The sequence below is a fragment of the Lepidochelys kempii genome, chromosome 1 (genome assembly GCF_965140265.1).
Source record: "Lepidochelys kempii isolate rLepKem1 chromosome 1, rLepKem1.hap2, whole genome shotgun sequence".
NCBI lineage: Eukaryota > Metazoa > Chordata > Testudines > Cheloniidae > Lepidochelys > Lepidochelys kempii.
The window spans coordinates 7043794-7057001 of NC_133256.1; the positions used below are offsets into that span (position 1 = coordinate 7043794).

A 13208-nucleotide genomic window follows, 5' to 3' on the forward strand; every position below is an offset into this window, starting at 1 on the left:
GCAATCTAAGATTTCTACAAACTAGGTAGGATTTGAATCAGCAATATCTCACCCTGACTGATGATACAAGCAGTCTTACAGATTCTTGAGGCACAGGCTGCATCTGCTTTGCAGCTTGGGTTCCCCTCCCCTATTCAAAGTCCTCTGCCTTTCAGAGCTTCTTGAAGGTTTTGAGTTGTGCAAGAAAGAATACAAGAGATGATGTCACTCCCCATCTTTTACAGTTTCTTCCAGCTTGCTGGAAGGTCTATGCATGTGATATGGGGGATCCATCCCATTCATCAAACATTCTCCATTGTCTCTGTGCTCCCTCCAAAGAGGCTTCCTTGTACAGAGTTCCTGTGCTAGTGGTTTCTTCCCTCGGTGGGTGTTGACGACAGCAATTAACGCTGTCTGGCTACACCATTGACATACCTGACAGGCTAGTTTTGGGTGTTTCGAGCCTCACATCACACTTTAGTAACACACACATAGCACGATTTCATAACTTCACATACAATGATCGCACATACAACCCAAGGAGATATCGATGTTTAGCAGATCAAGACTTTTAGAATAATAGCTCACAGGGAATATTTTGTACAAAAAGTACCATAATTACATCACCATGGTCAATTTGGGGTGCTTCGGAGTGCAGAGTATCACAGGGATGATCCAGAGAGTGAAAGGGGGAGGAGAAGAGAGGAGAGAGTTGCAGACGGGGCCTTGAGGGGAAGACGTAGAGCAGGGGTGGGGAATCAGGCTTCCAGTTACCAGGAATGAGAAAGGCAGCATCCCTATGAGTTGCACATAGACAGATTAGCCAATTTATCATTCTGACACAAGACAGTAAGGTCAGGAAGGGATTTTATGTCTCTATGACTGGCCAGTCAGTGATTCAGGGAAGCGGGCCCAGCACCATGTCACCAGCCAGCCCTGCATGGAGCTCAACCTGAGAGCCAGAGCACCAGGAGAAAGCTTTAGGTCCTTTATGAGTAAAGATGTGGAGCAGCCTATCCCAGATCTCTTGGGTCCTCACCCCATAGATGATGGGGTTTAACATGGGGGGCACCAGGAGACACACGTTGTCCATGAGAACATGGAAATACAGGGCCATATTGTGTCCAAACCGTTGCGTGATGGTGGAGAAGATATGTGGGGTATAAGAGGCTAAGATGACACAGAGGTGGGAGCTGCAGGTCCCAAAAGTCTTGAGGCGGGTGTCCTTTGTTGGGAGGCTGAAGATGGCCCTGAGGATCTGGATATAGGACACAGCAATACAAAACACATCCAGACAGATCACCAAGAATGCCACAGAGAGGCTGTAGTAACTACTGATGCGGATGTCGGTGCAGGCCAGCTTCACTACAGCTATGTGCTTGCAGTATGTGTAGGGAATGATGTTGGTTCTGCAATATGGCCACTTACTCGCCAGGAAGGGATAGGGAAATATGAACATGACACCACGCAGCACCATGGCCAGGCCAATTTTGGCCACCACAGGGTTTGTCAGAGTGGTGGAATGTCTCAGGGGATCGCAGATGGCCACGTAGCGATCAAAAGCCATGGCCACAAGGATCCCAGACTGCATCACAGAGAAGCTGAGAATGAAGTACATCTGGGTGAGGCAGGCACTGAAATGGATCTCCCTGGAATTGAACCAGAAGATGCTCAGCATTTTGGGTAGGACGGATGTAGACTGGACCAGGTCAGTGATGACCAGCATGCAGAGGAAATAGTACATGGGCCGATGGAGGCTTGGCTCCCTCTTCACGATGAACAGGATGGTGAAGTTCCCCAAGATGACTATGGCGTACATGGCACAGAAGGGGATGGAGATCCAGACATGGGCTGCCTCCAGGCCAGGAATGCCCAGCAGGATGAAGGTGGAGGGGTTTGTGAAATTGGTTGAGTTGGAATCTGACATGGTGTCCAACACTGAGCCAGAATGGTGTTTCTTGCATAGACCGTACGTTCCCCTGACTTCCTGTATGGCCCTGGGGCTAGCGTGATGGTCGCAGGACAAATGCCTGGATGGAGAGAAAATGTTAATATTAGACACTACATACACAACTGGAAGCTCTTCTCATGGATGAAGCCGATTGGTCGCTCTTCACACACTGAAAAATGTCATTTTCATTATTCAGATAAATGAATTATGAACAACTGACCCTACTAATGTCAATTCCATATTTTATGGTGCTCCTTTCGTCAATTATTCCCACACATCGTGGTGTGGGACACTTTAATAGGCATCAGCGGGAAACACAAGTGGATACTGGTTTCCCTCATTGTGCCTTAGGCCTTATCTACACTGCCAAGTTTTTTTTTTTGCCAAAAAGGCAGCATTTGGTGAAGAAATAGTGGAGGTGTAAAACTACAAAGCCACTTTTGACTACACAACTCCTCAGTTTCAGTGATTTAATAAAGGGACGTTTATGAGACTTGTAAGGCCTTTTACTCAAAAGTTTTGTCACTGAAGTGCCAGTGTAGACACGTGCTTGATTTCATTGCTGTAATTGGCCTCCTGAAGGCATCCCACAATGCCCATCCTAACCATTCTGGTCAGGAGATTCAACTCTGCTGCCCTGCATCCAGGTAAATACTTTCCACTCCTCCTCCTTTAAAGGCCTAGGAATTTTGAAATTCCCCTTCCTCTTTGCTCAGCATGGAGTGTTCACATCACATCTTCCCAGGTGGCCATGACGGCTCTATGCAGCAAATGGTCTCCAGCTTGGACCACTAAGGAGCTGCTGGATCTGCTCAGTATTTGGGGAGAGGAGGCTGTGCAGTCCCAGCTGAGCACCAGCTGTAGGAATTTCAGTACCTTGGGGAAGATTTCTTGCAGCTTGTGGGAAAAGGGCTATGATCGGGAGAAGCTGAAGTGCAGAGCAAAGGTGAAGGAGCTGAGGCACGAGTACCAGCAGGCAAGGGAGGCAAACAGTCGCTCCTGTGCTGTGCCCCAGACCTGCCATTTTATCAGGAGTTGGACGCTATCCTTGGCAGTGACCCAACTTCCACCACCAAGAGCTGACGGAAATGGACCTAACCCAGAGGAGGAGGTCATCGATGAAGAGATGGAGGCATTAGAAGATGTGGAGCCCATGCTGGGGTTGCCCAGTGCTATGTCCAGTCAGGAGCTGTTCTCCGCTCTGGAGGAGTCCAGCCAGTCTCGTCAGTCACAATCAGGTGAGCCAGAAGCAGGAGAAGAGACCCCTGGTAAGTGGTTTTCTTTTGTGAAGTGCAGAGGTGGGTTGAAGGCAGAGAAATGTACCAGGCTGGCTGTGTTTGAGTGTGCTGGGCATTTCCCCAAGCAGCTAGGCAGAATGGCAGAACAGGGTGTTGATGCACACTGAGAATTTCACTGGAATCCTACAGAGAGATCTCTAGGAAACCTTCCAGCAATGTGGATATTTGTAGCGGGGTTCTACAGGGATCAGTTCTAGGCCAGATGCGATTCAATATTTTCATCAATGATCTGGAAGCAAATAGAAAATTGCTGCAAGTAAAATTTGCGGACTACCCAAAGATTGGCAGAGTGGTTACAATGAGGAGGCCAGGGCAGGCATACCGATTGATCTGGAGCATTTGTTGAGTTGGGCCCAGGCAAACAAAATGTTTTAATACAGTCAAATACAAAGCGACCTTTCGGAACAGGGAATGCAGGCCCGACCCCCAGACTAGGGCACTGTATTATCGAACGCAGGGACCCTGAAAAGGATTTAGGGGTGATTGTGGACAACTAATTCATTGTGAGCTCCCGGTGTGATGCTCTGGCTAAAATGGCTAATGTGATCCTTGGATGTATAATCAGGGGAGTGATGAGTTGGATCATGGGAAGGATTTTACCTCTCTACATGGCATTGATGAAACCAACTGTGTGAAGTTCTGGGGTCCCCATTTCAAAAAGGATTTTGAAAAATTGGAGAGGGTGCAAAAAAAAAAAATGATTGGAGACTGGAGAAGATGCCTGACAGAGAAAGATTTAAAGAGCTTCATCTATTTATCTCATCAAAAAGACAATCAAACAGAGACTTCCATGGGGAGAAAACAGTGGGTGCTAATGGTCTCTGTAATTTAGTTTAGAAAGGCAGAGGAAGACCCAATGGCTGGAAGCTGAAACCAGACAAATTTCAACTGGAAATAAAGTCCAAATGATTAGCACTCGGGGTGATTAACCGTTGGGACAAACTGCAAAGGGAAATGGTGGATTTTCCAACTCCCCATGTCTGCAGATCCAGACACTATGCTTTTCTGGAAGATCTGCTTGAGGGATTGTCTACACTTAAAACACTACAGCAGCACTGCAAAGCACTGAAGTGTAGACACTACTTACATGGATGACAGGGGTTCTCCCATCAGCACAGGTAATTCACCTCCCCGAGAGATGGTAGCAAGGTCAATGGAAGAATTGTTCCATCGACCTCATGCTGTTTACATCAGGGTTAGGTTGATATAGCGACATGTCTCAGGGGTGTGGATTCTTTTGCTATTGCAAAAAAAGCAAATGCAATTTTGGGTTGCATTAACAGAGGCATAGTTATGGTAGGTGGCAAGTTATGGTAGGTGAAAGTACCTGTCAAGGTTCCTTCCCCACTCTGAACTCTAGGGTACAGATGTGGGGACCTGCATGAAAACCTCCCAAGCTTACCTTTATCAGCTTAGGTTAAAAATTCCCCAAGGTACAAACTATCTTATCTTTTGCCCTTGGACTTTCGCTGCCACCACCAAACGTCTAACCGGTTTTATTTTATTAGGAAAGAGCCAGTTTGGAAACGTCTTTCCCCCCTAAATCCTCACCAAAACCTTGCACCCCCCTTCCTGGGGAAGGTTTGATAAAAATCCTCACCAATTTGCATAGGTGACCACAGACCCAAACCCTTGGATCTTAGAACAATGAAAAAAGCATTCAGTTCTTGAAAAGAAACATTTTAATAGAAGAAACAGTAAAAAGAATCACCTCTGTAAAATCAGGATGGTAAATACCTTACAGGGTAATTAGATTCAAAATGTAGAGAATCCCTCTAGGCAAAACCTTAAGTTACAAAAAGACACAAAGACAGGAATATTCATTCTATTCAGCACAGAATATTTTCTCAGCCATTTAAAGAAATCATAATCTAACGCATATCTAGGTAGATTACTTACTAAGTTCTAAGACTCCATTCCTGTTGTGTCCCCGGCAAAAGCATCACACAGACAGACCCCAACCCTTTGTTTCTCCCCCTCGCCAGGTTTGGAAGTATCTTGTCTCCTCATTGGTCATTGTGATCAGGTGCCAGCGAGGTTATCCTAGCTTCTTAACACTTTAAAGGTGAAAGGGTTTTTCCTCTGGCCAGGAAGGATTTTAAAGGTGTTTACCCCTTCCCTTTATATTTATGACATGCCCCCCAAATCACAGATAAGGTGAAACACTGGCTGGGATTTCTTCCTGGAGCTCTAGAAAAAAGCAGAGTTAAATAGATACATGCACCTCTAAATATACTACCAAGTATATAAAGACTAACAATATTTTCCACATCTCAAGGACGATTTTAACCAGTTGTTATTTCCCGGGGTGATATGAAGCCACTGTAGCGCAGCATGGTCAGTTTGCAGGTGGAAAAGCTGTCCCCAAACATATGGGTGTAGCTTTTCCAGAGCGTAGACAATAGTGTAACATTCTTTTTCACTGACTGACCAGTTGCTTTCCCTCTCAGACAGCTTCTTGCTGAGAAACACTACAGGGTGGAATTCTTGATCCGGTCCTTCCTGCATTAAAACGGCTCCTACACCACGCTTGGATGCATCAGTGGTTACTAGGAACGGTTTGTCAAAGTCTGGGGCCCTTAGTGCAGGGTCAGACATGAGTGTCGCTTTAAGCTGGTTAAAGGCCTTCTGACACTCTTCGGTCCACTGAACAGCATTTCGCTGTTTCTTTTTGGTTAGGTCTGTCAGTGGGGCGGCGATTTGTCTGTATTGTGGTACAAATCTCCTGTAATAACCAGCCAAGCCTAAGAAGGATTGAACCTGTTTCTTTGACCTTGGGACAGGCCACTTTTGGATAGCATCCACTTTGGCCTGTAGGAGGTTGATAGTTCCTTGACCCACCTGGTGTCCAAGGTAAGTCACTCTGTTTAGGCCTATTTGACACTTCTTAGCCTTAACAGTTAGTCCTGCCTCCCTTATGCTCTCGAAGACTTTTTGTAGACGTTCCAGGTGTTCTGCCCAGAAATCCGAAAATATGGCCACATCGTCAAGGTAGGCAATGGCATATTCTCCTAATCCCACTAGGAGACTATCTACAAGTCTTTGGAAGATGGCAGGAGCATTCTGCAGCCCAAAAGGGAGTACATTAAATTCATACAGCCCGACATGGGTGGTGAAGGCTGACCTTTCCTTGGCAGATTCATTTAGCGGTACCTGCCGGTACCCCTTGGTTAAGTCCAAGGTAGAGATGAACTAGGCTCATCCCAGTTTCTCTAATAGTTCATCAGTGCGTGGCATTGGATAGTTGTCTGGGCGAGTTACAGCATTTAGCTTACTGTAGTCCACGCAAAAACGTATCTCCCCATCTAGTTTGGGAACTAGAACCACTGGAGATGCCCATGCACTTCCAGAGGGGTGGATTACACCCATCCATAATTTATCCTGGATCTCCCGTTCTATAGCAGATTAGGCTTGAGGAGACACCCGGTAAGGTTGGACTTTAATTGGGTGAGTGTAGGATTCATACAAGGTTCATGTGCTTGGCAACATTCAGGGCACACCCGGAGTGTTGTATAGGAGCTGTGCACACACAGCTCTTCTCAAGGGCACGAACCTTGGAATCTCGCCCAGATGACATGAACCGTGGGAAGCCTCCCAGGACTGGGCTCAAGGCCCAAGAGCAAGGAATGCGGTAGATAGAAATTGGTAAATAAGAATGTTAAACAAAGCCAGTGTATTCCTTTTATCTGTTGGAGAATGTAATGCACGGGGGGAGAGAAAGAATAAAGGGGAAGGTGGAAAGCCGACAGGCAGAAGCCTGTTAGCAGACCAGCCGCTTGCTTGCTAAAAGCTGTGTGCTGTCTTGTATTTGAACCACCACAGGTGAGCATTACCTCTGTCAATGGAGCGGTATGCCCATTCAGTCCTGGAGTGGCTGAGAACATCGGCGAGTAGCTTGTGCACAGCTCCTGGATCTGCTGTCACTGCATACGCCCAAGGGTCATGGAGAGGTTCACCTCTTCCATGCCACCAGCACTTTTCTCTTCGTAGTAGACACCTTCAGGCCACTCAGTGTCATCTCTTCCCTGGACTGTAAACTGACAAATCTTTAATTCTCTGGAATAAAAGGGCTTTAGAGAATTACTATGGTACACCTTAGGCTTTGGGTTGGAGGTGGGGAATGCTATGATATAATTAACGGCTCCCAGGCACTCCTGGACCGTGAATGGCCCTTCCCACGACGCTTCTATTTTATGGGCCTGGAGCGCCTTTAAGACCATGACCTGGTCTCCTACTTTGAAGGAACGCTCTCTGGCATGTTTATCATACCAGGCTTTTTGCTCTTTTTGAGCATCCTGTAAGTTTTCTTTAGCAAGGGCTAGAGAGGTTCGGAGGGTGTTTCGTAAGTTGATTACGAAGTCCAGAATGTTAGTTCCTGGAGAAGGTGTAAATCCCTCCCATTGCTGCTTCACCAACTGTAATGGCCCCTTAACTTCATGGCCATATACAAGTTCAAATGGCGAATACCCTAAACTGGGGTGTGGTACAGCTCTGTAGGCAAAGAGCAACTGCTGCAACACTAGGTCCCAATCATTGGAGCGCTCATTTACGAATTTACGTATCATGGCCCCCAAAGTTCCATTAAACTTCTCCACCATGCCATTTGTTTGATGGTGGTAAGGAGTGGCAACCAAGTGATTTACCCCATGAGCTTCCCAAAGGCTTTCCATAGTTCCTGCCAGGAAATTAGTCCCTGCATCTGTGAGGATGTCAGAGGGCCAACCTACCCTGGCAAAAATGTCTGCTAGTGCCTGGCACACACTTTTAGCCCTAGTTTTGCTTAGAGCTACTGCTTCCGGCCATTGGGTGGCAAAATCCATGGAAGTCAGTATGTACTGCTTTCCTCTGGGTGTCTTTTTCGGAAAAGGACCCAGAATATCCACAGCTACTCGCTGAAATGGAACTTCAATGATGGGGAGTGGCTGGAGAGGGGCTTTGACCTGGTCTTGGGGTTTTCCCACTTTTTGGCATACCTCACAAGATCGGACATAGGTAGAAACATCCTTGCCCATTCCCTCCCTGTGGAATGACCCCCCAAAACGGTCTTTGGTCCTGTTCACCCCAGCATGGCCACTAGGATGATCGTGGGCTAAGCTCAAGAGCTTGGTCCGGTATTGAGTTGGAACTACCAACTGTCTCTGAGGATGCCAGTCTTCCTGGTGTCCACCAGAAACAGTTTCCTTGTATAAAAGTCCTCTTTCTACAACAAACCTGGATCGATTAGAAGAGCTGAGAGACAGTGGGTTGCTCCATGCCACCGTCCAAACTCTCTGGAGGCTTTCATCGGCTTTCTGTTCGGTCTGGAACTGTTCCCTGATGCTGGAGACATCAGTTCCTCATTGGATTGTGGTCCTATGCTTGGTCCCTCTGGAACCAATGCGGGGATGGGGCTGTTTCCATTGACTGTGAACCCCTCTCCACTGGTGCACTATGTTGGGGTTCAGGCTCTGGCTGAGACTCTTGTGTAGGGTTATTGGCTGCTGCCGCTTCAGGTTCGGTGGGGCCCTCTGGTGTTGGGGTTCAAGTACTGGGTTCAGTGCTGGCAATGGGTCTGGTGCTAGTTGTTCCGCCAGTTCCGGTTCTGGGACTGGCTCTGTCTGAATCTCTGGGCCTGGATCCACTACTGCTGTTGCAGACATTGGCCTGGGGTCTGGGTCCATCACCTCTGACCAGATCCTGGTAGAAGTTTCCAGAACAGAGCTAGGCGTGATGGCTGGTTTAGCCTGGCTGTGGGTGACCATTCCCACCCTCTTGGCTGACTTCATACAATTGGCCAAGTCTTCCCCCAACAGCATGGGGATGAGATAATCATCATAGACTGCAAAAGTCCACGTTCCTGACCAGCCCTTGTACTGGGCAGGCAACTTGGCTGTAGGCAAATTGAAAGAGTTGGACTTGAAGGGTTGAATCTCTGGGTTGATTAAATTGGGGTCCACTAAGGAAGCATGGATAGCTGACACTTGTGCTCCGGTGTCCCTCCACGCAGTGACCTTCTTCCTGCCCATACTCACAGTTTCCCTCCGCTCCAAGGGTATCTGGGCCTGAGGATCTCTGGGGTGATTCTGATGCAATGAGCTGTAATCTGTTGGGGTTCTTGGGGCAGTTGGCCTTTAAATGCCCCAGCTCATTACATTTAAAACATTGTCCAGCTGACGGGTCACTGGGGCAAGGTGGGTTGCTGGAGAATGGTGTGGCAGGACAATAAGGTGTCTGGAGGGTTCCTTGGGTAGTAGTTGGGGCCTTGGGCAGCCCCTGGTAGTAGGGTGTGGTCTGAGGTTGTCCCTTCTGGTATCCTCTCCAACTGCGACCAGTTTTTTTCTTTTCTGCCTCCTCCACCCATTTGGCTCCAATCTCCCCCACCTCGATTATAGTTTTGGGCTTCCCATCTAGGATGTATCTTTCTATTTCCTCAGGAACACCCTCTAAGAATTGTTCCATTTGCATTAGGAAGGGCAAATCTTCTGGAGATTTAACACTTGCTCCTGATACCCAGGCATCCCAATGTTTCACAATGTGGTAGGCATGTTGGGTAAATGACACATCTGGTTTCCACCTTAGGGCTCTGAACCACCGACGGGAATGCTCGGGTGTTAGCCCCGTTCTGACTCTCACCTTGGTTTTAAACAGTTCATACTGGTTCATGTGTTCCTTAGGCATTTCAGCGGCCACCTCAGCTAAGGGTCCACTGAGCTGCAGCCTCAACTCTACCATGTATTGGTCTGTAGAGATGCTGTACCCAAGGCAGGCCCTTTCAAAGTTTTCTAAGAAGGCCTCGGTATCATCACCTGCCTTGTAGGTGGGGAACTTTCTGGGATGGGAAGTGGTACCTGGAGAAGGATTGCTAGAGTTTGTTGGTATATACTGCTGAGCCTTTGCCTTCTCCATCTCCAGTGCATGCTTCCTCTCTTTTTCCTTCTCCTCCATCTCCATCCGTCTGAGTTCTACCTGTCTTTCATGTTCCTTTTTGTTTTTCCTCAGCCTCAGATCTGGCTAATTCCAGCTTTTGTTGAACCGTGGAGTCTGTCATCCTAACCTCTCTGTTTTTAACTAACTTTACATTCGAGAGTTAGAAAGAAAACAAAAAAAAAAACCTTGGCTTGTAAAATTTTGCTGTGCTGTAATATGATACCTATAGTCTCTGATAGTGATTGTCAGCCTACAGAGAAATCCTAAAAAAAAAAAAAAAACAAAAAGAAACCTAACACCTTTGTCTCCAGGCAAATAGGCAGCAAACCCCTCTAGTTGCTCTTAGGTAAAAAAAAAATACTTCAAGTCTGTGAAGACTTGTGAATTTCCCTGCAGGAGGTTAATTACCCTGCCTTTAGGTAGAGAAAATTCCAGCTCACAAAAGACAATTCCCTATTGTCTCTGCTCTGGCCAGAAAGCAAAGAAAAAAAAACTTTAACTGTTTTCAGTTTCACCTGCTTTCCAGCAGCCCAAAGGAAAAAAATATTTCCTTTTCAAATCTGTGCTTCTGGTTCAAAAAATCTCAAAATGATTTCAAGTTGATCCCACCACTCTGCCACCATGTCAAAGTTCCTTCCTGTCAAGGTTCCTCCCCCACTCTGAACTCTAGGGGACAGATGTGGGGACCTGCATGAAAACCCTCCTAAGCTTATCTTTACCAGCTTAGGTCAAAACTTCCCCAAGGTACAAAATATTACACCCGTTATCCTTGGACTGGCCGCTACCACCACCAAACTAATACTGGTTACTGGGGAAGAGCTGTTTGGACGCGTCCTTCCCCCCAAAATACTTCCCAAAACCTTGCACCCCACTTCCTGGACAAGGTTTGGTAAAAAGCCTCACCAATTTGCCTAGGTGACTACAGACCCAGACCCTTGGATCTTAAGAACAATGAACAATCCTCCCAACACTTGCACCCCCCCTTTCCTGGGAAATGTTGGATAAAAAGCCTCACCAATTTGCATAGGTGACCACAGACCCAAACCCTTGGATCTGAGAACAATGAAAAAGCATTCAGTGTTTTACAAGAAGACTTTTAATAAAAAATAGAAGTAAATAGAAATAAAGAAATCCCCCCTGTAAAATCAGGATGGTAGATATCTTACAGGGTAATTAGATTCTAAAACATAGAGAACCCCTCTAGGCAAAACCTTAAGTTACAAAAAAGATACACAGACAGAAATAGTTATTCTATTCAGCACAATTCTTTTCTCAGCCATTTAAAGAAATCATAATCTAACACATACCTAGCTAGATTACTTACTAAAAGTTCTAAGGCTCCATTCCTGGTCTATCCCTGGCAGAAACCAGCATACAGACAGACAGAGACCCTTTGTTTCTCTCCCTTCTCCCAGCTTTTGAAAGTATCTTGTCTCCTCATTGGTCATTTTGGTCAGGTGCAAGCGAGGTTACCTTTAGCTTCTTAACCCTTTACAGGTGAGAGGAGCTTTCCCCTGGTCAGGAGGGATTTCAAAGGGGTTTACCCTTCCCTTTATATTTATGACACTTCCCCACGCTGAACTCTAGGATACAGATGTGGGGACCCGCATGAAAACCTCCCAAGCTTACCTTTACCATCTTAGGTTAAACCTTCCCTAAGGTACAAACTATTTTACCCTTTGCCCTTGGACTTCCGCTGGCACTACCAAATGTCTAGCTGGTTTTATTTTATTAGGAAAGAGCCAGTTTGGAAACGTCTTTCCCCCCTAAATCCTCACCAAAACCTTGCACCCCCCTTCCTGGGGAAGGTTTGATAAAAATCCTCACCAATTTGCATATGCGACCACAGACCCAAACCCTTGGATCTTAAGAACAATGAAAAAGCAATCAGATTCTTAAAAGAAGATTTTTAATAGAAGAAAAGGTAAAAATAAACAGCCCTGTAAAATCAGCACAGCTTATTTTCTCAGCTATTTAAACAAACAGAATCTAATGCATATCTAGTTAGATTACTTACTAAGTTCTAAGACTCCATTCCTGTTCTGTCCCCGGCAAAATCATCACACAGACAGACCCCGACCCTTTGTTTCTTCCCCCCTCCAGCTTTGAAAGTATCTTGTCTCCTCATTGGTCACTGTGGTCAGGTGCCAACAAGGTTATCCTAGCTTCGTAACCCTTTACAGGTGAAAGGGTTTTTCCTCTGTCCAGGAGGGATTTTAAAGGTGTTTACCCTTCCCTTTATATTTATGACAGTACCGCTCTACTCAGCACTGCTTAGGTCTCAGTTGGAGTGCTGTGTGCAATTTTGGTCACCGCTGTCTAGAAAGGATGTAGAGAAACTGGAAAGGATCCAGAGGTGAGCAAGAAAGATGATCCAAGGGATGGAATGCAAACTGTACGACCAAAGGCTGAAGGAACTGGGTATATTTAGTTTGGAAAAAAGCAGATTAAGGATGGACATGGTAGCTTTTTTCAAGTATTTGAAAGGCTGCCATAAAAAAAAATGGAGAAAATTTGTTTCTCTCTTGAGACAGAGAGCAGGAGAAAAGGCAATGGGTTCAAACTATAGCAGAGCAAATTTAGATTCAATCTCAGGAAAAACTCCCTAACTGTAAGAACAGTAGGACAATGAAACAGACACCTAGGCAGGTTGTGGAAGCTCCTTCACTGGAGGTTTTCCAAAGGAGGCCGGATAGCATCTGTCCTGGATGGTTTAGACACAACAAATCCTGCATCTTGGCAGGGGGTTAGACTAGCTGATCCTTGAAGGTCCCTTCTCACCCTGTGGCTCCATGATTCTACAATGTAAAATCCTAGTGTAGTCCAGGTCTTAGTCAAACACAAGTTTTGGAGCTCAATACAGGGGTAACTGGGTTAAATTTAATGGCTTGTGTTATACAGAAGAAAGTAGGTCAGGGATTTATATTTACTCTGTATCATAACACATGAACAAGGCAACATTCAATTACATTGAAAGTCTGAATATATAACATTGAGAAAAGAAAATTGTTTACATAATCCATATTTAACCAGTGGAACTCCTTGCCACACACATTATTGGAGCAAAGAGCATA

The 13208-nt window shown here is 46.1% G+C and overlaps 1 protein-coding gene across 1 annotated transcript; it reads right to left on the minus strand.

Moving 5' to 3' along the window:
• Window positions 1-877: 877 nt before the first annotated feature.
• On the minus strand, window positions 878-1943 carry LOC140905617 (olfactory receptor 52R1-like). Its single transcript, XM_073329125.1, is given in 2 exon segments — window positions 878-1910; window positions 1912-1943. Coding segments are annotated over 2 exon segments (1065 nt in total).
• Window positions 1944-13208: the final 11265 nt, after the last annotated feature.